General features: G+C 42.1%; 1 protein-coding gene across 1 annotated transcript in view; it reads right to left on the bottom strand.

Moving 5' to 3' along the window:
* LOC140843146 (long-chain fatty acid transport protein 2-like) overlaps positions 1-23,085 on the bottom strand; it is a 40,388-nt gene that overhangs the window by 2,666 nt on the left and 14,637 nt on the right. Inside the window, exons 2-8 of the mRNA XM_073211792.1 lie at positions 22,388-22,597; positions 17,906-18,064; positions 15,608-15,732; positions 7,272-7,466; positions 5,321-5,411; positions 4,528-4,726; positions 2,696-2,793 (exon numbers count right to left, since the gene is read on the bottom strand). Of these exons, the coding sequence (XP_073067893.1) occupies positions 2,696-2,793; positions 4,528-4,726; positions 5,321-5,411; positions 7,272-7,466; positions 15,608-15,732; positions 17,906-18,064; positions 22,388-22,597 (1,077 nt within the window). The remainder of the gene's footprint in view (positions 1-2,695; positions 2,794-4,527; positions 4,727-5,320; positions 5,412-7,271; positions 7,467-15,607; positions 15,733-17,905; positions 18,065-22,387; positions 22,598-23,085) is intronic.

Raw genomic sequence — 23,085 nt, 5'->3', positions numbered from 1 at the left:
CTCTGCCCTGACTCCCAGAGGTTAGTTTAGGGCTATTTCAGCTCCAGGAAGAAGGCTCCAGTCTACAGAGGTTCTGGCCAAGGGGTTCCCTAAAGCTGCACTGTCCAATATGGTAGCTACTGGTCACACGTGTCTACTGAAATTAATTATAATCAAATAAAATGAGTATTTCAATTCTTCAGGTGCATTAGCCACATTTCAATGGTTAATAGCCATGTGGTGGCTATTGGCTACACATTCTGGTCAGTGCAAATATGGGACATTTTCATCATTGCAGGAAGTTCTACTGAGCATAGAAAGTTCTAGGTAGTAGCGGGACGGTTCTGATGTGACACGTAGAAAAACTGAACTCCGCTGTAGGCCCAAACCTGTAAGTTCCTTCCTGATCCAAAGCTGAGATCTGGGAAGGTCTTGCTCAGCCCTCCGTTCCTAAAAATCACCCTGGCAGCTTGATGCTTTACTTTAGATAGACTTTCCACATTTCTAGGCTGGAATGGGGCTGGTCTCTGTGCATGGGAGGCCAGATGGCAGCAAGTGTAGCTTTGAGAATCACAGAATCCAAAAGCTGGGAGAAACTTTAGAGTTCACCTCTAACCTTTCATTGCTGCAAGAATTCATATAGGATCCCAGGTGGACATCCAGCTTCTTTACGGGCCTCAGTGGGACATTCCCTATCTTAAGAGGCAGCCCATTCTATTGTTCACCCCTTTGGTTACAGGAGAGCACCAGGCCTGGTCATTTCACTGCCTGGCCATTTCCACCCGTCGGATTTTGTCCTGCTCACTGGAGCAACACCAGCGTATCGCCTTCTTGCCCCACCTGTGTCCTAATCATTTGCAAACTGTTAGCCTCCTCTCTGTTCTCTATCCGTGCCTCCCAAAACTTACTTGTCATTAGACTTATTTGGGAATTTAAAAAGACATGAAGAGTCTGAGGCCCAAACCCCAGAAGTTCTGATCCTTTAGATCCAGAGTTTAAAAAGTTTTCCAGATGATTCTGATGATTGGCCAGATTTTCAGAATCACTAGGTTTCAGTGCTTCCCAGACCTTAGTATTTTTTAAAAAATCGTGTTAAGACACACATTAAACTCATCATTTTAACCATTTTACAGTGAACAACTCAGTGGCATTTAGTACATTCACACTATGGTACAACTACCACCAGTATCTACTTTTAGGTATTTTACCCCCAAATAAGACTTTGGTGTTTTTAAGAATCATTGGAGGGCTTGTTATAACACAGCTCCCTGGGTCTACCCCACAGATTCTGACTGAGCGGGTCTGGGGATGGCCTGAGACTCTGACTCAGCAGGTCTGGGGATGGCCTGAGATTCTGACTCAGCAAGTCGCGGGATGGCCTGAGATTCTGACTCAGCAGGTCTGAGGATGGCCTGAGATTCTGACTCAGCAGGTCTGGAGTTGGCATGTTAAACAAGCTCCCCATGATGCTGCTGAAGCTGGACCAGAGACCCCACTTTGAAAAGCCCTGGATTAGGCCTTTCCATTCCATTCCCCAGGTTCTCTCACCTTCTCATACATATTCTTTTCTGTTGTTACCCTTTTAAAATTCAGCATTGAGAAGTACATGCCAGGTGGGGCCTGAGAAGCTCTGCAGGGCATGATGGCTGACAAACATGACATGGACCCTTGTATTAATTCAGCCTAAAGCCCAAACACAAGAAGTATTCTGCACTCCTCACCCTCTGCGACCTGAGAGGTGGCTACACTTCCTTTGTACCATTGTCATAGGGTTCGAGAGGAACAGGCAAGACAAAGTCTCCAATATTCTTTAAAAAACTAAAAAATTGGATATTTAAAAAAAATGAAAACAAGGTCATGTGAAACCATTATAGCTCAGGGAAAAGGGACTTGAGTATTTCATGTTGATTCAGGGTGAGAATCCCAAATAATGAGTTCTGGGGGGAATAGCAGTGTCCCTAGCACCTTATATTTGAAAAGTGATGTGGAGGTTATAATGCTGGCATCTATAATTAAAATGATTTTTTCTCTTGACTGTTCTCATATATATCTGGTGCACACAAAACATATGCTTAGTATTTCCGTAACTGAAATGAATTAATTATCTTGACAATCTTAACTGCAGGACTGGCAATAACACTAGTTTCAGTGATTTGCCTGAAGTCAAACGGCCAGCAGGTGTAAGAGCCAGACACGAAGTCAAATGCTGGCACTCCCCATTTGGCAGCAGCCTTGCAGACGACAGCTTGGTGACGCTACTCTATATGACGATTCTGAAATTCAGTATGCTGGCCTCGGGTAAAGGACCTGCTTTAAAATAAGAGTCTAGACAAAGTCAGCTCCTTCCCTGGTTTTTCTTCTTGCAACTGCACTTGGTCATATTTGTGAGGCCAAGATACCATTTCCCAGCTATCAAGTGTGACACGTATTTTCAGGAGGTGTGCCCAATACAGCACGGGACCCTGCATCTAGGAGGGATCTGGCTCGCCCAGGAGACCAAGAACAGCTGGGGAGCTGAACCACAGATCAGGGCCACATTCAGACGTATTGACTTGGCTGATTTATAATGGAACATAAGCCAGACTCTTTCTTCTAGGTGTCTGACAGTGATTTTTCAGTTGGCAGGAGAAAGTGATGACAAACTTTGCCATGGGGTTAAAATTATGACCAGTTGCTGTCTGAATTTAGGCATAGATTTATAACCTACTGTGCCTACCTGGCAAGGGCACGCCATAAACATTCACTTCTTGGACAAAATCAACCAGTCCCACAACATCAGCAACTTCAGTGGTGGCCACGTTTTCCCCTTTCCACCTGGAAGAAACGACAAAGTTCGCAGAGGTCACTGGTGGTCGCTGGCCCAGGCTGTGTGGGGTGGCTGCACTCATCTTCTTCACCCTGGCCCTCAGCCTCCCCAGCTTAGTCGTGGGAGAGGCACTCCATTTATGGAACAAAAGACAAAGGCATAGACCTAAATAATAAGATGTGGAATTTCAACCTTACCACGTGAACAATGATATACAGACTGATGCTGTTCTAATGTGAAAATACAGGCTTGGCCTAAGACACGCAATGGGAATAAAAATTAAATACCTGTGACTTTACGCTGTGTTAAGGTCTCTCACTTTCTCATTCACTAAGTTTGGTTGCTATTTAATTCCATCAGTGAATTTCTATTTAATAGAATTTTATATGTCTACTTGAGGTTCTCATGGCATTGAAAAAGCTTTTCATAAGAAATAACATACTTTCTATTCAGGAGCTACTTTTCCACTTAAAAAAGAGTTAAAATATCTTACATTAAAAAATTCTTTAGTTCTCCTAATAGTATTTTTTTATATGATGGCTGACAACCAGGACATGGCCCCTTATATTAACTCAGCATAAAGTCCAATATGAGATGTATTCCACACTCCTCATGCTGTGTGACTTGAAATGTGGCTACACTTCCCCTTGTGTCATTGTCATAGAGTTGGAGAGGAAGAGGTAAGAGAAAGTCTCAAAATTCTTTTTAAAATAAAAAAACTGGATATTCTTTAAAAAATAAACAAGGTCATGGGAGACCATCATGGCTCAGGAAAAAGGGACTTCCGTATTTCTATTTTGATTATAGTTGAGATTCTATAGTAACATGAAGTCCACATAATAATGATATGAATCCTGAGTCATGGAATATTAGAGATGGAAGGGACCCCGGGGTCATCAAGATCCTCATTTCATGGGTGAAGGAATCGAGGTCAAGCAAGGTCCCACGACAACACAGCTGGTCAGGGGTAGAGTAAAGCTTGGGGCTTGGTTTCCCTTATTCAAATCCATGGTTTCTACTATTGCCAGACAATTTCCATCCCCTCCTCTTTCATTCATGCAAAAAGTAATTGTGGGTGTCAGGCACTGTGCTAGGTGCTGCAGGGGCTGAACAAGCAGACACAGGGCTTGGTCTTGGGGGGGGTCTACACAGGAGGGAAGCATTTAAATCAAGTGTCATGAAGCTGGAGGGCTGTGCTGTTGTAGGGACTTAATTTCAGAGTCTATTACAATGACTTTCTCACTTCATCATGCTGACCTGAGGGTTCTGTGAGAAACCCTGGATGGGGCTGGAGAGTGGGAGGGAGGGGACTGGAGGGGCCTCTGAACCCCTCCTCTCCTCTTCAACTAGATCAGCTCCGTGTTAATTTGCATTTGGTTTTATCTGATGAAAAGCCCCATGATTGGAAAGAATGTGAAAATCTCAGGCTGTCCTATGAGTGACCAGTAATAACTGAGGATAAATGAGAGGATTTGAATGGACTGAGCTATTTAGGCTCCAAAAATCAGACACAGATTTTCTGCCTTATTCTCATCTGGTGTTGCTCAACGAAGTTAACTGCTTTACAGAGTGACACCTCATGCGTTTTGCTCCTTATTTTCTGGGGACATAGGAGGTTGAATTGGCACACCAAAGAGATAGAAGAAATGGAGCACCATGACCGAAGTGGAACGCGATTCCAATTTAGGAGTAAGCCAACTTGTGCACGTGTTTGTTTGGCTCTCTAATTCAGAGAAACCAACCGGAATGTATCTCCAACTCTGTCATGGAAGTGGATGAAATTTTCATGGTCTATCATTAAGAGATCTCCACTGTTGAAATAGAGGTCTCCTTTCTTAAAGACGTCTCTCAGCTTTTTCTTCTCTGTCTGAGTCTTTCCTCCACTATAGCCACTAAATGGTGTGAGTCGTGTTATTTTGCAAACCAGGAGTCCAACTTCGCCTAAGACATAAGAAAACAAATTGTTATTTTATGCGCTAGCAGTAGGCAAATTTTATTACTAACCTTCTCTTAAAACTGATGTCATACAACCCACATGACAAGGTGGCTGCAAGAAGTGGCATTTTCCACACACATGTACGTGCATATCCATATACATCGTATACCACATATTACACAAAACACAGAGGACCTTATTTTATATGGCCACACATTTGTAATTTTTTAATGCTAATTCTTTACTGAATAATGATTTACATGCATAGACAAATGCACAATAGTTTAAGCTTAAAGGAAAAGACCCCCTAAAACTAACGATAGCTTTGGAACCATAATCACATATCCCTTTCTGCCAAACCACCTCATAATCAAGAAGTTGTTAAGCCAGGTTTCAAACTATAATCATCTTACATACGGTGGTAAATTAGCATCTTTTGGAACTTCTGTAATTATTTCTGAGGATACTTAAATAAACCTATTTTCTCCCACTCTGATAAATTTTACCAGGTATTCATGTTCGCAATGCTGTTAGTTCTTAACAGTTAGTTGGTCAAGGTAAGAAAAGGCACATGTTAATTGAACAAAAATCCACTGTACCTTTGGGAACTTTGATGCAATATCCATTTCCATCACGGACAGGTTCATCCTTCTCCACGTCATATTTAATCAGCTCATATGTTATGACTTTCTGACACAATTAAAACATATCATTTTGAGTACAAATTTTTTCACTTTTTTATTGTGGTATAGTGTACATAGAATATACAAAGTATATATACCTAAACCATATAGCTTGGTGAATTTTTACATATATACACACCACTGGAAGTACCATCCTGACCCAGATAGAAAACATTGTCAATACCTTCCAAAGTTTCCTCTTGCTTGCACCCAGCTTCCTTCCCTGGGGCTCTGAACTGCACCTAGCCTGGGTCTTCAAGGTTCGGGGTGGTACTGGTTAGACGGAAGCCAACTAGACAAGGCTGACCGCCTCAGCAGCGGTTCCAGTGGGCAGGAGGAAAACTGATCTTCAGTCTGGAGCAGTGCTGCCCAGAGTTCTCTCCAATGGTAGAAATGCTCTCTGTACTGCTCAATAGGGCAGTCGCTAAACAAGTGGCTACTCAGCACTTGAAATGTTGCTAGTGCAAATGAAGAACCAATTAAAAAATTTTATTCATATAATTTAAATTTCAGTAGCCATGTGTAGCTCATGGCTAACCATAATTGGACGGCCCAGGCGTGGAGGGAGCTGTGAAGTCTGTAATAGATTTGGCTGTCATTGTCAGAGATTCCTTGGACTTGAGAAGGCCTGGAGATCAGGCCAGAATATAAGGAATGGAACGGCAGTAACTGCTATAGCTAACAATTACTCAAGGCTATTATCTGACAGGTATTGGGCTGTATCCTCTAAGGATTTTCTCATGAATTATTTAGTTTAATCATTCAATAACCGTTTTCTCTCATTAATACTGAGTTTGGGCCCAAGTATTGGCCTATTTCTTTTTCCTATCTCTGTTTCATAAATGATGGAGCTGAGGCCGAAGGAACATCAGTGACTTGCCTCAGGGCATTCGGTTAGGATGTGAAGGTCCTGGCACATCCCTCTCTGGAGCCAGACCTCTTATGCGCATGGACTACTGTCCTCTGTCTGCTGCCAGTCACTCCCTGGGGACATGGAACTGCCCGGGATCTCTGGATGTGACTGTTTCCTGGCCAGGCAGGATGGGCTGCCAGAGGCACAATGACAGTGGTGCCTGCCTGAAGCCAGTGGAAGCTCAGCACTTGCTGGATATTACTGGAATTTGCAGGCCAGGTGGTCATCTGGAAGGCTGACTGCCTGAACACAGAAAAGGCAGATATGTTGCCCAGAGTTCCCTAGGTGATAAAATGACTGAGAGGGAAAAGAGACTGCTGTGTGAGCTGGTTTAAAAATAAGAACTGTCCTTTCTGGAAGAGGTATCAGGTGAACACAAATGTTCACAAGATTCTAGAATCTGGATGCATCCCAGATCTCTTGAAGGTCTTCATAGTGGTTCTTCACCTTGGCTGCACAAGCTTTTGAGAAACACTGAAGCCTGGGCCCTGCCTCAGCATGAAGCTCAGGGGGTGGGACCCTGCACCTGTACCTGTGACACCTCCCTGGGTGATCTGAGGCCCAGCACAGCCAGGGGCAAGCACCACGCCTCACAGCACAGCCAGGGGCAAGCACCACGCCTCACAGCACAGGGGAAACTTAGAGAGCTGGAAGCCTTCAGGCGTTTTGTCATATAGGAGTATAAATGGGCTCAGGAAGACTTCCCATAGGACTTCACTTTGCCGAGGGCCAAGGTATAATGGATTGTTATTAATAGAAATTAAGATTTTTAAATTAGAGGACTCTGTCATCCCAAGCTATCACAGAGAATGAGCAAAACCTCTTGGTGGATGGGCTCTGGCTGTGATGCTGTATGAAATTCTGATGAGAATAACATCATCATGACACAGCTTTTGGGAAACCTCTGTATTCTGAACACTGGGTACATGGGCTCTCCTTTTTCAAGGTACTTACTTTCTGTAGGTAGTTTACTCTTCCAATAGCCCCGATTTTTCTCGTATAATTCATAAAGCCAATATTGCCTTCAGTGGAACCATAGCCCTCATAAATGTGAATGTCCCCAAATCTCTTGATGAATTCTCTCCACACATCTCCTCGCAAGCCATTTCCCAATGCCAGTCTCACTTTATGATCACGATCGTTTGGTTTCTGTGGTAGGAGGAGGAGGGGATCAAACAGAACCATCACTGGAGCCTGTACTTATGTATTAATAACTGCCTTTATGTTTGTGTGTTTATGTTGGTTACACATTCTCCCTAGTGCACCCCTTCTCTGTCACCCACACACATGACCCCTCGTCCCCACCAACACATGTAGTATGGGCTGACAGCCAGGACTCTGAGTGAATAACCAAAGGACTTGGCTTCCCATTTTGATTTTTAAGAGGCAAAGTGCGATAACTCGGCAGAACCAAGAGATGCCAACATTTAATCCACATCCAATCTGAAGCTAAAATAATGTGTTGATTATTTTCTTGGTGGGGCAGGTGAGTATCAGGGAATAGCCAGAAAGGAAGGGCCACAGGGGAAAGATCAGACCCAATCTGAAGCAATCATCTTCAGTTACCAACAAGAGAACTGGGAACCCAGTGCAAGGAGAGAGAGACAATCATTTTCTACAGTCATTACAGAGCAATACTGGTGGGGCCTGGGGGACGGGAGAGAAGACTCTTATCATGTCCTCATTTAGCAAATAGGCCCAGAGCTCACAAGGGCAGTGGCTGAACCAAGACAATGAAACTGTCCCAGTGGGGTGGGAAGGGGCAGAGAGGGAAGAAGCCGGCTCCCAGTTGCCTCAGGTGGCCTGGGAGGAAAATGCTTTGTTACACATAAAAATCACAAAGGAGAAGCTTCAGTGCAAGAGGGAAAGGAGTCCTGTGTCAGCACGAGAGATGCAGTCACATCCAGGTCGCTTTCCCTCCTTTATGAGGCCTCTACAAATACGTCCAAACCTATGATGATTTTAATGATATTTGTTATTAATAAGGCTCATTATGCCCTCTAGGAGATCACAGCCTGGTGGGAGAAAAGGGCAAATAAATAAGTATAATGTTACTTTATAAATTCTGAAATTCCATGACCTTTAATAGGAAACAGAATGGAATGGGGTTAAGAGCCTGGTACCTGGGCCTCTCCTCTCATATCTGTGTTAGTTTGTTTGAACAAACTACAATTTGCTTAAAAGGGTGAATGATCTAAAGAGCATTCCTACTCTGTGAATCACTGTGAAGTGATGTTCAAAAAGAACTGCTTGAAGAGAGAGGCTGGCAGGTCTCTGACAAGGGGAGGACCTTTGCTGTGGCCGCTGGAAAGCAAACCAAAACAAACCTGGAACTGGCTTCCACGTAGGAGCCCAGGGGCCAGTGGAGCAGCAGATAGGCATTTCATTTCTGATTAGGTCTTGAGTCAAAACTCAGGTGATGATGCTCCTCCGGGAGGCCTAACCAGAGAGGTGGACAGATACTGGCCACTGGTAAAAGCTGGGCCCCTTGCACAGTCTTTCTGAGGAGGAAACGTAGAGAAGGACTGCTGGCCTCTAGCCGGTGGTTCTTAAGCAGGGTGCTCACGGGCATACCTGAGGAGCCTTTTGAGCCTAAACGAACCTAGGTATTCTGACTGGGTGGGAAGTAATCAGCTCCCAAGGTCCATAGATCACTGATTGTACAAATCTTTCTCGACTTACAGTGGGGTTAAGCTCTGATAAACACATCATAAATTGAAAACATTTAATCCATCTAACCTGCCAATAGCATAGCTAAGTCTGGCCTACCTTAAACATGCTCAGAACATTCACAGTAGCCTACCGTTGGGCAAAATCATCCATCACAAAGCTTATTTAATTATAAAGTGCTGCACAGCTCATGTAATTTATTGAATACTGTAGTGAATGTGAAAACCAGAGTGGTCGTAAGTGTACCTGTTATTCACCCCTGTGGCCGCATGGCTGGCTGGGGGCTGGGCTCCCCGCGGCTGCCCAGCACCACGACAATCTCCTGCCACAGCATGACGCTAGCCGGGGAGCAGATCAACATTTAAACTTCACGGGATAGTTTCTACTGAACACATACTGCTTTGACACTATCACAAAGTCAAAAAATTATGAAGTTGAAATGTTTTATGTCCAGGACTGCATCTGTATTCCCTTTTATAATTGCCACGTACGTCTAAGCAGGGAGATACCTGTCTGGCTACGAGGGCCAGTCCTGCTCTGTGCTTGTTGTCCTGATGTGCTTATTAATTCCACCCCTTTCACCTGTAAGTGTCTCCATTTGGATTATGTGGATTACGTACTGTAGGTTCACCCAGTCAAAGCACAGGTCCAGGCCCTGCAGGTGATGGAGGGAACCTGGCCTCTCAGGAATTTACAGTCTAATTGGGAAGATAGAAGTTTACTACCCAGGAGACGAGGAAATCACCTAAGAGGGGGTCTTAGGTCACCCTCTATGACCTAAGAGGTTCCTTCTACATGGAAACCAGTTCAAGGTTTGTTTTGTTTTGGTTTCCAGTGGCCCCAGGGAAGGTCTTCCCCTTGTCAGAGAACTGCCAGCCTCTCTGTTCAAGCAGTTCTTTTTGAAAATCACTTCAGAGTGATTTCACAGAGTAGGAAATAACAGACAATGTTCTTTAGATCATTCACTCTTTTAAGCAAATTGTTGTTTGATCAAACAAAGATGGTCAAACAAAGTGAGAACCGTCAGCTTTTCAGAAACACCCTTGCCCCCCACACTCCCATCCCTTACTGCCACTCTGGGAATAAAACATCACAAATATTTGAAGAATACTTACTTTCACTTAAAAAGTAACCACCTGGCCTGGGACTTAGCTGCCCCCAGACCTGTGTGTGAAGCTCCAAAGCACTCCAATGTGTAAACCCACGACCTTACTTATTCTATCTGAAGCCCACAAACACCCTCTTAGGTCATTTCCTTGTCTCCTGGGTGGTAAGCTTCTATCTCCCCAGTTAGACTGTAAATTCCTGAGAGGCCAGGTTTCCTCTGTCACCTGCAGGGCCTGGACCTGTGCTTTGCAGGTAGGGCAAGTGTGGCAGTAAAAGAAGACATGACCTCCACCAGGAAGCCCTCAAGGTCTCTGCTCAACAGTTAATGGCTGGGACATTGGCACAGGGCAGGGCTTAGGGCACAGGAAGCTGCAGGTGCCCCGGGTGACTGGGCAGCAGGCCAGCCTCACAGGTGCAGCTGTCACCTGGGGTGGTGGGGGCTGTGCTCAGAGGCACAACAGCATGGACTCACTTTTCATCATGAACAGAAGTATCTTATTACACCAGCAGGAGGGATTAAGGCCCTAAGCTGGACATGTTTGTGGACACAAACTGGGAGGACCTTCTGAGATGTGTCGCTTGCCAGTGGCTGGGAGTTCTGGTGCGACTAGAGTTTTCCTTTCCCACAGGGGACACAGTGTCCCTCATCACCAAAGCCAGTCCTCGAGGGAACCGTATTTTAGGATGAGGGTCGCCTGCTCAGTTTTCTTTAACAAGGATTAAACCTTCTATTCCACAACAGGGGTGAGGTGCAACACGTGAGTGCACCTCGGAACTTACATGACTGGGATTTACTGACTGAGGAAGGGTGGGAGGTCGGGGTGTCCGCGGAGAAATGCAGGGCACCAGGTAATTAGGGTGAGCAGCTTGAGAACAAAATGGGAGCTGACTCCTGCACACTACGGGAAATGAACCAGAACCTTGCATTATAAACAGGCACCCTGGGAACCAAGGCTCAGCTGTAACAATGGAAGACATGTGAAATGGATAAAGGGTATTTGTCAATAATACTGTAAAATCACTTAAGTCAATAGCTTTGCTACCTAACCCCTCACTCAGCCTTAAATGAGAGTGACTGACTCACTGGAATGTCTTCTCTTACTTCTTCCTTTGTGCACAAGGAGCAGAATTTTCATCGATTCACTCAATGACATGTATGGAGTGTGTATTATGAGCTACACATTCTGAGCGCTGAAAATAATGATAATAATTTGCTGATTATCCACTAAGTGCCAGGTACTTTGTCACATGCTTGATGTACATTATCTTGTTTTGTTTTGTCCTGAGAGCCCCCTATGAGGTAGGTACTATTATTTCTCCTGTGGCTGATGGGAATCTGATTTGGACAGGTTCACTATCCTGTTCAAATGGCAGAGATAGGATTCAGGCCTGCTGACCCGAATCCCTGCTCTTAAGCCCTACATTATATTCCTTAAGCCAAATCTGAACAGCTGCCCCAAAGGTAGCTGGGAGTATTCCTCTCTCTGGTCCTCTGCTGTACCACAGGGGCTATTAAATATGGTTAAGAAGAGGAAGGAGAAACATAGCGGCTTCCCCCTCCCTAAGCCTGCCCTCGAGCCTCCTGGTGAGCAGTGCGGCATCTGTGGATGGGTGTCATTTGGCTTACCTGCTAACCCAAGGCAGGAGCTGCCTCCCTGCAGCCCACCACTTGGGGATGGAGGGTGTCAGCCTCTCCAGGGACAGCCTGCTTAGGCAGCTCTGAGGGTGACCCAAGTTCCTGATTACACTGATCCAGAACCACTAGTTCTAGTTTTCATTCATACTTTTCATTCATACTTTCCTTTGAGAAGTCATTCTGATACAATCTTTCTTGAAGCTCCCTTTAAATTCATTCAATCTGGGCTTCCTATCATGGCTTATTTTGTTTTAAACTGTGATAAAATATACATAACACAAAATTTACCATCTTACCCATTGTACAGTTCGGTGGTATTAAACATATTCACATTGTTGAGCAACTATCACCATTATCATCTCCATAACTCCTTTCATCTTGGAGAACTGAAACTCTATACCAATTAAACAGTACCTCCCTATTCCCACCCTTCCTCGGTCCTGGACATCCCACCATTTTGCTGTCTCTGATTTTGACTACTCTAAATACCTCATATAAGTGGAGTCTACAGTATCTGTCTTTCTGTGATTGGCTATTTCACTTAGCATAAGTCCTGAAAGTTCATCCATGTTGTAGCACGCTGCAGAATTTCCTTCCTTTTCAAGGCTGAATAACATTCTATTGCATGTATATACCACATTCTGCTTATCCATGCATCCATCCATCCATCCATTCATTCACCCATGGACACTGGGTTGCTTCCACATTGTAGCTATTGTGAATAATGCTACTATGAACATGGATCAACAAACATCTCTTTCAATTCTTTTGGGTATATACCTAAAAGTGGAATTGCTGGATCTTATAGTAACTTAATTTTTAAATTTTTGACGAACTTCCATACTCTTGTCCCCAGTAGTGGAACCATTTTACATTCCCACAAACAGCACACAAGTCTTCTTATTTTTCCACATCCTCACCAACACTTGTTTTGTTTTGCTTTTTATGTATTTAGTTTATTTTTTATAGTAGCCATATAAGTGGAAGATAATCTCACTGTGGTTTTGATCTGCATTCCCCTAATGATTAGTGATGTTGAACGTCTTTTCCTGTGATTATTAGCCATTTATATAACTTGGAAGAAATGTTTATTCAAGTCCTTTGCCTATAACTGAATTAGGTTGCTTATTTTTGTTGTCTGTTGACTTTGTGTGCTCTACTTTGATGAATTCACTTATTTTAACAGGTTTGCTTTTGTCTTTTTTTTTTCTACACTGGTTACAGTACCTTTGTAGTAAGTTTTGAAATCAGAAGTGTAAACCCTCCAGGTCTGTTCTTTTTCTTCAAGATTGCTTTGACTGTCTGGGGTCCCTTGAGATTCCACATGACTTTCAGGATGGGTTTTTCTATTTTTGTGAAAAAGTCTTTGGGATTTTGATAGGGTTTGCATTTGATAGTGAATGTGTAGATCACTTTGGGTAGTAGGGGCATTTTAACAACATTAAGTCTCCCAACCCGTCAGCATATGTCCATTTATTCAGTCTTCTTTAACTTCTTTCAGCAATGTTTTGTAGTTTTTATTACTCAAGTCTTTTACCTCCTTGGTTAATTCCTAAGTATTTTATTCTTTCTGATACTGTTGTAAGTGGAAATGCTTCTGTAATTGTCTACTCAAATTATTCAGTGTTAGTGTATAGAAATGCAAGCGATTTTTGTATGTTTTGTATGATTTTTGTATGTTTGTAGGTTTTGTATCCCATGACTTTGCTCAATTCATTTCTTCATTCGAATAGATATTTTTGTCTTTAGGGTTTTCTCGGTATAAGATGATATCACTAAAAGAGACTTTAACAGAAGGTTTTCTGATGTAACTTTCATCATTTTTGCAAGTATTTTTGACAGGAACCGGAACTCAGGGTGAGGGAAAGCAAGGGAAAATGACTTCCAAATTTACTTTTAGATTAGAGGTCAGCCATGAATTATACACCAAATCATGATATATTTTGAACGTATATAACCCCCACAAACTGTCTTTGTCTTCCAGCATCTCAGAAAACATTCTGAGACAGTAGAAAGGGGTAGAAGGGCGTGTATGTGTGAGTGTGAGAGCCAGAGAGAGCGAGACACAAACATGTTTACTTTCCTCAAGTCTAAAGGTAGCTCCCGTTAGAATCAATAGAAGTAACACATGCTCCCAGGAGACTGCTAACTGACAAGGGGGTGCCTGTACAGCAGAGAGGAAAAGCCAAACAGAAGGGCTCCATATGGATCTCTGGGTTTTAACAGACAGGCATGCAATCTTGAGGACCGGACGGAATAATAATGTGAAAACAGATTCAGTAATGCCATCAAGAGAAAGTGCTGTGGAAAAGCACTAAACCCGCTCATACATAATTAGCTAATTGGGACCCTCATTAAGCTGCTGAATCTGCCCCCCCTAAGTCAGAATAATGTATGCTAAGCCCAAACATCTTGGGGGAACACACTGCCTCCCTCAAATGACTTATACACCTTTCAGGGGCAAGAATTTAGAGGGTCATTCAGCAAAATATGTTGATGCCTGGAATGTGTCAGATATAGATCTCAGTGCTGGCAGTCTGGCAGGAACAAAACCCCTGGTACATGGCGCTTTCATTTAACTGGGAGAGACAGACAATAGTCATATAAACCTGCACTACATCCGGAGTAACCCATGAGATGGATGGTGAGAGGCAGAGTGATATACTTAATAATTATAAGAAGGAGCCCTCTCAGATGAGGTGACCTGTGGGCAGAGACTGAAGGAAGTGAGGAGGGAAAAAACTGGGGTGAGAGCATCTTAGACTTCTTTATACACCACCTAGCAACTGTTATGTAAGTTGACCATAACAAGTGCTTAGAAAGAGTGATTTACCAACTTGGTGATCCTCTAAGTCTGTTACTTATGATGACTGAAAAGATTAATGGAAGCAGAATCCGAGTGCTTACTGCATTATCTAGTTGAGTGGCTCTCAACTGGGGCTGATTTTGCCTGCCAGAGGACACCTGGCAATGTCTGAGGACATTTTGATGATCAGGACCTGGGGGAGGGGGAGGGTACTACTGGCACATCCTAGGGAAGGGCCAAAGGTGCTATTAAACATCCTACATTGGGCCAAAGAAGTCCACATGGCCAAGAATGAATGGGCCCAAAATGTCAGCCGTGCTACTGCTGAGAAACCTTGATTTGGTGCCCAGACACGGAGCCAAATCTCTGATGAGAGCTGAGGGACCAGGCAGGAGCAGCTCTTCCCAACAACCTCGTCAAGCCTCCAGCGATCAGCAAACAGCATAGATCCAAGGCCCCTGGGGTGTCCTTGGAGCATCCTTCCAAGCTTGGTGACCAACTGAGTTGGGTGGTTTCAAAGCCACATGGGGGATTTACTCATAAAGCAACACTTCCTGCATGCCTTTGGTATGACAGGGCAAGGAGACACGATGTGGGCCCGGCCGTCAAACACTTTACAGCCTAGGGAGGATGGGAGGCATGAAGACAAACACCTGCAATCTGACAAGGGCCACAGGGGGTACAAATGCAATGATGTACGGGGTGGGAGTAATGCCTTTCATTGAAGTGACCCAGATCGGTTTAATATACGAGGTATTGTCTGAATGGGGCTTTGACAGTGTGTAGGCTTTAGACAGGCAGAGAGGGAAGTAGAGAGGATCTTCTAAGTAGAGGGTAAGATGTGAAAACAGATGAAAAGGTGTGGAATAATAATAACAGTATTAAGAGCAACTGCCCTCTACTAAATCCCCTCTGCAGGACAGAGGTGGTGCCAAGTACTTTATCATGACAATTGGAGCCTAAACTGAAAACTGATACATATAAATCAGACGAAGCCTAGCATGACCCAAAGTGACTTGAATTTGGCATATTATCCATTTCAAAAAGATAATGAAACATGGGCAGTGTTACCTGGGGAGAGTTGCATAAATACCGAAGCAGTTCACCAATATACTGAATGACAGTGACGTTATATTTTCTGCAGTCATCCCAAAACTGGCTGGCTGAAAATTTGGTCCGCAAAACAAGAGTAGCACCTACAGAGAAGTATATGTAAAATGTTGATAACAAAATGGTACAAAAAAACTTCCTTGATTATATTTGTCATTTTCGAAAGGTAGAAATTTAAATACCGACTAATATTCGCAAACGAATGTTGGGTACCAATAATGTTCAATTCAAAATATTAATAGGACATGGTTTGGTCCTACAGAAACTTCCAATCTAGTGGGAAGACAGGTACAAGAGTCTTCCTAATAAAAGTCAGTGCACAATAAATAAGAGGTTCAAATGAAGCCCTAAGGTAATGTGAGCTTGGGAGAGTACGTGTACATGTGTGTGCATGTAGATTAATTCTGCTTGGGAGCGAGGGCTGAGTAAGGCATATTTTGGAAGAGTTAGGATTTGAATTAGGTCTAAGAAGTGAATATGGAGAAAGAGGAGGGAATTCCAGAGAGAGGAAAAAGCAGGAACATCAAGACAGGACAGTCCACAAAGTGTTGGAGGGTAGCCGAGACTCAGCTGGCCTATGACTGGAGTGGTACAGAGTGGGTGCGTCATGAGAGGAGAACCTGGTGAAGCAGTGAGGGGTGCAATCACGGACAGCTTGGAAGTACCAGGTGCAGGAGCGAGACGTAATTTTCTAGGCAATGGAAACCAGGGTCTTGAGCAAGCAGGAGGATTCTTCTTTGATAGGTGAGGTATGAATGCTTCCCAAAGATGCCCATGTCCTAATCCTCAGAACCTGTGAATGTGTCACTTTACATGGGAAAAGGACTGTATATGTGTGACTAAGTTAAAGATCTTGAGATGAGAAGATCATCCTGGATTATGTGCGTGGGCCCAATTCAATCACAAGGGTTCTTGTAAGAGGAGGGCAAGATGGTCAAGAGCAGAAAGAAATGGGATGATGGCAGCAAAATGTTGAAGTGACGTGTTTTAAAGACAGAAGAAGAGGCCAGGAACCAAGGAATGCAGGCAGTCTCTAGGAGCCAGAAAAAGCAAGGGAATGATTCTTTCCTAAAGCTTCCAGAAGAAAGGCAGCCCTGCTGACACCCTGATTTGAGGACCTCTGACCTTTAAAACAGTAAGACAATAAAATTGTGTCATTTTAAGCCACTAAGTTTGTTGCAGTTTGTTACAGCAGCAATAGAAAGCTAATACAATGGGTAGAAATAATGTGTTGATCATACGCAACCTAACTATAGGCATGAAATGTAGTCAAATAAAAAAACTCACAAATATTTTTCATGTTATTACATACAAAAGCCCAATGTTTTAGAAGAGGAAACTTGTTTAAAATACGATTTTTTTTTAGCATGTATCTGTGGCGCTTCAGCAAATAGGTGAGTGATGATTTGTCCGTTTGGGAGCCTCAGAGTCACCTGTTCCTTATGCACGAGCACCCTGACCAGGCCCAGGCACTTCTTGCTCATTTGGAGGTTGCTAACTGATGCCAGGTTACGTATTTTACAGCTGATCAACAAGCTAATGAGGAACAGAAACAGAGGCTTGGGCAGTCATATGTAAACATGCATAGGCATATGTGTTATGACATGTACATACACAATTATTTTAAATGCCACATGGGAGAAAAAATAAGTTGTTGTTGTTGTTTTTTTTTTTTTTTTAGCTCAGTTAGTTAAAGAGAGAGCTTCCGGGAAGAGGTGGCTGTTGGACTGAGCCTTAATGTATACAAGTAGCACAAATCCTACTGAAAGGACAGAGGATGGCAACTTAATTTGAATGGTAAGGTTTCAGAAGGAAAGAGAAGAGATGGAAAGCCTGGTATTTTGACATGAGCTGAGGAGCTGTGAGTTCAGGGGAGGGTAAAGTAGAATGGAGACAACTGAAAGAGAAGTTTAGGGTGCTGACGAAGATCAAATGCAGATTTCTGAAGATGGAAATGACACAGAAGAATTATCTATGGACCCTAAGAATCAAGGGTCCTAACCTGGATAAAAACTGAAAACATCTTAAAGTTTCCTCCTTGATAAAGCAAACAATTATAGCATTATATACCAGACAAGCAGGCAGGAGAAAATGTAAGTTATTTTAGATACTTGCAGTGGGTGAACCAAATAGCCTTGTTAACATTGAAATAAAGGTGCCTGGCACACAGGAAAGTAGCCAAATTTTGTCTTATTTTTCCTGATGAACACATGTGAAAGTGAGCTGAACTACAATGCCTTATTGAGAGAAAAAGCTTACCAGTTACCAGACATCCGTGTAGGCCAATCATAAGTGCAGCACCGTGGTACAAGGGGAGCGTCGTATAGATTATATCACTTTCTTTGATTCCAGTTACAGTAGCAGTGGCGCATCCGTACCACACGCGAGAATGATTGATTATTGCAGCTTTTGGAAGACCTTTGCAAAGATACAAGAGAAAGCGTGAGTGAGCCAAGAGCCATCATTTAGATATGTGGTCTGGGAGAGAGATCTGGCTCAGGAAGATTCAGCAGCTGGGAATTTGCACAGCAGATGGCCATGATTAGTCAGACTAGGAGTTGGCGCATTTTTTTCTGTGAAGACCTAGATAGTATATGTTTTAGGCTTTGCAGGGCCCTACATGCTCTCCTGCAACTATACAACTCTGCTATTATAGCAGATAGAGGCCAAACACATGAAAGAATGAATGTGGCTATGTTCTGATAAAACTTTATTTTAAAAAACCAGTGAGGGGGCTGTATGTGGCCCACAGGCCATAGTTTGCTGACTCCTGGATTAGATGGTTATTACAGTAGTAATTTGAAGAGAAAGGAATGTCTATAGAACTTCTGCTCCGTGCCTACCACTATGCAAGGTATTTTCAAAATTTCATTTAATTCTCAAAATTTGCTAATCCACATATGAGAAGGCTGAGATTTAGAGAGATTAAATAGCGTATAGAGCCCATCACCTTCATAGCCATCTTTATGAATTTCTTACGTATTCTTCTAAAGCTTCTTTGAATATAAATACAAACAAATATGAACATTTGCTCATATATTCTTGGCCTGCCCCCATTTAAAAAAATGTGCACATTCTTTTGAGCTTTTTTCTCCCTAAAATAACAGTGTATCTTGGAGATGTGTTCATATTTGTACACAGAAATTTCCCTTACATATTAATTCATTTATTCTTTTTCGTTAAGCTGCATCAAGTCTCTTATATGTAAATTCATTAACATTATTTTGCCATTTCACATGATAACACAGTGAATAACCTAGTCCACATGGCAGTTTACACTATGAATGATGCTCTATCTGTAGGATAAAATTTGCTGATGTAAGATTGTGGGGTCAAAAGATATAAGTCTTTCAAATGCTGGGCATAGAAGCCACAGGGCATAAATCTGCAAAGAAGTAAAAAGCTAACCTTCTCGAACAATATGGGTTCTCTGTCACTTACCAACTTTACATTTCCCTGTATGGCCCCGGAAGATGACTGGTTAGCCAGAGACGGGTAAGATTCCTCAAGGGAGGAAGAACCCAAGACAGGCACAGTCGCAGGGGGGCCATCAGGTGAGAAACTGGGGATCAACAGACGTGAGGCTTAGAACCTCACCCCCCCTGTTTTGAGAGAAATCTTCTGCATCCGTGGATGTTTTATTGCCCTTGTCTAGCTTGGATTAACACATAGTCTACAGGCACACACCTGATCATCTACATTTGCTCTCTTACAGCACTAAACTATGTTTTCTACCTTTATCTTGCATCTACCTACCACTTCAGCATTTTATTAAAAAAAAAAAAAATAATAATAATAATAATAAAGGGAGAAATGTGGGATCCACATATAAATCAAGTATAAAAATCAAACAAATATTCATATTTGACCTGATTGTTTATAGTTCATAATGAGTGATCAAAACCGAAAGTTTCTGTGATGACTGCCCTTGTACTGTTCACCATGTAAGAACTTATTCACTATGTAAGAATTTGTTCACCATGTAAGAACTTGTTCGTTATGCTTCCGAAGATTGGAGACTGACGAGAATTGGGCTTGGGATGGATTAATGATTGTGCATTGAACATTGATTCCCCTATACAGAATTTTATTGTTGTTAACAACCATTTGATCAATAAATATGAGAGATGTCCTCTCAAAAAAAAAAAAGTTATAAGTTTTTGTAATTTTGATAGCTACTGCCACATTGCCGGCTTGAAGGGCTATCCCCCATTCATTCTCCCACTTCCAATATGTGAGTGTACGTTTTCCTCCAAACACTGAGAGTGTGCTCTGAAATGCTGGGATTTCTGCCAATTTGAAAGGTGAAAAATGGTATCTCAGTGTAGTTTTAGTAGACTAGACTAAATACATTTGCATTTTCTTTACCATAATTTACGTAAGTGTTTTTTGTAAGACTCTGTTAAAAGGGTATGCTTCTATTATTTCCCAAGGAAAGTCAGTTTAGTTGGGGAGGGCATGAAGCAATTACTAAGGGGCTTGGGCTGGAGTTTAAGTTCTGATTAGGTTAACTGGCTTTATGAAGAGGAAGACAGTTGGCTGGAGACTCAAATCCTGCAGTACTTGATGGTACCCTAGCTGGGCATTGGCAGAAAAACAGCAATTCCCTGTAAGGCAAAGCAGTATGGCCAGTAAACTACCATCACTGTAAACACAATTCAAAGTCCATTTTCTCTGGCAGTGAGCCCGTGGCACTGTGTTAGTATGAACACCTCATTCTACACTAATATCAAGAAATAGAAGAAAGTATCAATAAATCAGTTGTATTCACCACGGAAAGGAATCATTCGGAGAGTGAAAGCTCTGAATTACACTTTTTAAAAAAGAAATGCACATTCTTTGCTGCTTTGAAGTATTTTCAGATATTTCCTAATTTATGACTTTGTATCAATGAGGAAACAAGAATAATTGGTAACAATTATATAACTTTGTGCTAATGACTGTCATGGAGGAACAGGGAAAACATCTTGTTCTCCAATTGCTGAAATAAGTTCTTTTAATTAATTCTTCTAATTAATGTGTATAAGAGTAACAGCAAATATTACATTCAGAGATAAGGAGAAAGGTAAAATGAAAATCAAGACATTTATCTTTCTATTAAACATAAATTCTGAATTAGAGGATTAAATGAAGAAATGTTCATTCCTTTTTTCTCCCTAAAATGGGCTTCACATTTGACTGCCAAAATCTGCATTGTGAAGAAGTTCTATACTTGTCTCATTAGCATTGAGACTAGAATTTCCTGTCACTAACCAAGGACTCATTTCATCTCCATTATATCCCAAAGTTTACAATTTGATTTTACCACCTTATTAAGAAATGAGGGTAAAAATCCCACACATTGAGGTGAATCTGTATTAGTGGATGCAGTTGATTAATCATGTCATTCCACCATTCTGTTCACATGGCAATAAACAACTTTTGACACATCAAAAAATGATAGCCACTATGCTTCGGGCAACAGTTTTAATATGTGTCAGAATTCCCTCCTCATTTATTCCCAGCCTCGCCTCATTTACTTAATGAAAATGCTCAGCAAGAGTGACTGTACGAGAGGAAGTTAAACTCAGGTCCAGGAACCAGGCGATCAGATGGGTGCGGAGGGCCTGTTGAGGTGAAGGAGAGAGTGCCTATAGTCTGGTGTGGAGAAAAAAGGTGCAAAGGAACCGTTAGTCTTATCTATAATGTTTGATTATTTTACAAGGAGATGGCATGCCATGCATGTATTACCTGCTTAAATTAAAATTTAAACCAAAAGAAAGATTCACATGTTGCTTTGCAATATTAATAGTAACAATTAGCATGCTGGTGCTGGCTTCCTGTCTTCCACTTAAATATTATTACATCTGCTAACATTTTCCCTGGCCTAGAGCAGCAGACACTAAAGATGTGTTGAATGGGAGAATTCGGAGGAATTGGGGCAAAGCGATCAGTTGTATGAGCTGTGGTATCCGCCAAAAGGTGAGTCCTGACACTTCTACTTATCTTGGGAAGTTCTTAACCTCTCAAGCATCAGTTTCTGAGTTTGCAAAATGGGAATAAGGTTCGGATCGATCTTAAGGGTGGTGGGAGAATTGTAGGAACCAATGAGCACATGGGAGAATGCCTAGGACAGCCTATCTTTAATATTGCCTGGCTCATATAGCAGCATTCCAGTAACCCTTAACTGGCCGTGGTTTTCTTAGTGGCTCATAAAATAAGAGTGCCGCTTACACTGAAAGGCATGCTAGATTTGGAAAAATATGATACTAAGCTCTGAGCTAGACTGATCCTACACCCATAGCACCAAACAACTCCAAGTCAGCCTGCATGAGAAACCAATCATCAAAACATTTATATAAACATAGCCCATTATTGCCCTATAGTCTGTCATTTCCATTTGTTATAGGTTACACTTTATATGAACTGAGGATATAATATAATGAAAATACAACAATCACTAAAAAAATTCCAACAACCTATTCAGTGCCAATTTCATCCATCAATATAACTATTTTTGTAGTTCTTGGTTAACCTCTTTCTCTACACACCAACTAGGGGGAGATAAATGTGACTTGGAGAAACCCAAATGGGATCGTATGCTATGAAATAAGATCAGTTCCCTCAGGCAAAGAGTTAAATCCTCTGAAGTATTAGTTTTCTGATAAGTTTTGTCAAAGAAAGAGAACATGTGAAAACCTAACCCAACATTTAACTCCTTCAGTAGAGGTCCATTTCTTTGAGAATCCTCTTTCTTTTTACCTGTGGTTCCAGAAGTATAAATGTATATGGCAGGAGTGGATAAAGTGACCTCAGATCTCCATGACTCGGGGATAGGATCAGCCGACACTTGGTCCACTTTGTCTAGGAGAGAGCCGACCCCATCCGTGTTGGAAGTTCTGCTCACGTAATAGATGGCTACATCATCTTTTTGCAGGCTGGGCAGCACCTCTTCAATAGCTGCTTGGAGTTCTTAGTAAGAACAAAAATCCAAACAAATTAAATTGGCCATTAAAGTTATGTAGAGCAATGAGCTTCATGGTAATTTTGTTTTCACCATAATTTTGCCTAAAATGTGTGAATTATAAAAAGTGATGCTTTTAATTATGCACATTTAAACACGGAATTTGCTACATATGAAAATATTTGAGGGATGGTTGAGTTTTGATGATTTCATGAGCAGCAGATGGTGGGTTGACATCTGTACAAATGGACATATTAGTAAAAACCAGGATATTTAAGTTTATAACATGTGCAAACCAGTATGCATCTCAAATACTTCAGAAATGAATTTGTTTATTCCTAATATGTGCCCCACAAAACTACTGATGAAAAAAATTTTTAAGGGAGGAAACGACAAACAGAAGTAAGGGAGCCAGGGTAACTAATAAACATAGAAGCAACTTGCTATAACACATTTTTAAAAGCTTATCAGTAGTATGTAGTTCCCTAAGGAGGTT

This window comes from Manis javanica, chromosome 8 (assembly GCF_040802235.1).
Source record: "Manis javanica isolate MJ-LG chromosome 8, MJ_LKY, whole genome shotgun sequence".
In the NCBI taxonomy this organism is placed as follows: domain Eukaryota; kingdom Metazoa; phylum Chordata; class Mammalia; order Pholidota; family Manidae; genus Manis; species Manis javanica.
This window is presented reverse-complemented; position numbering and strand designations above follow the sequence as displayed.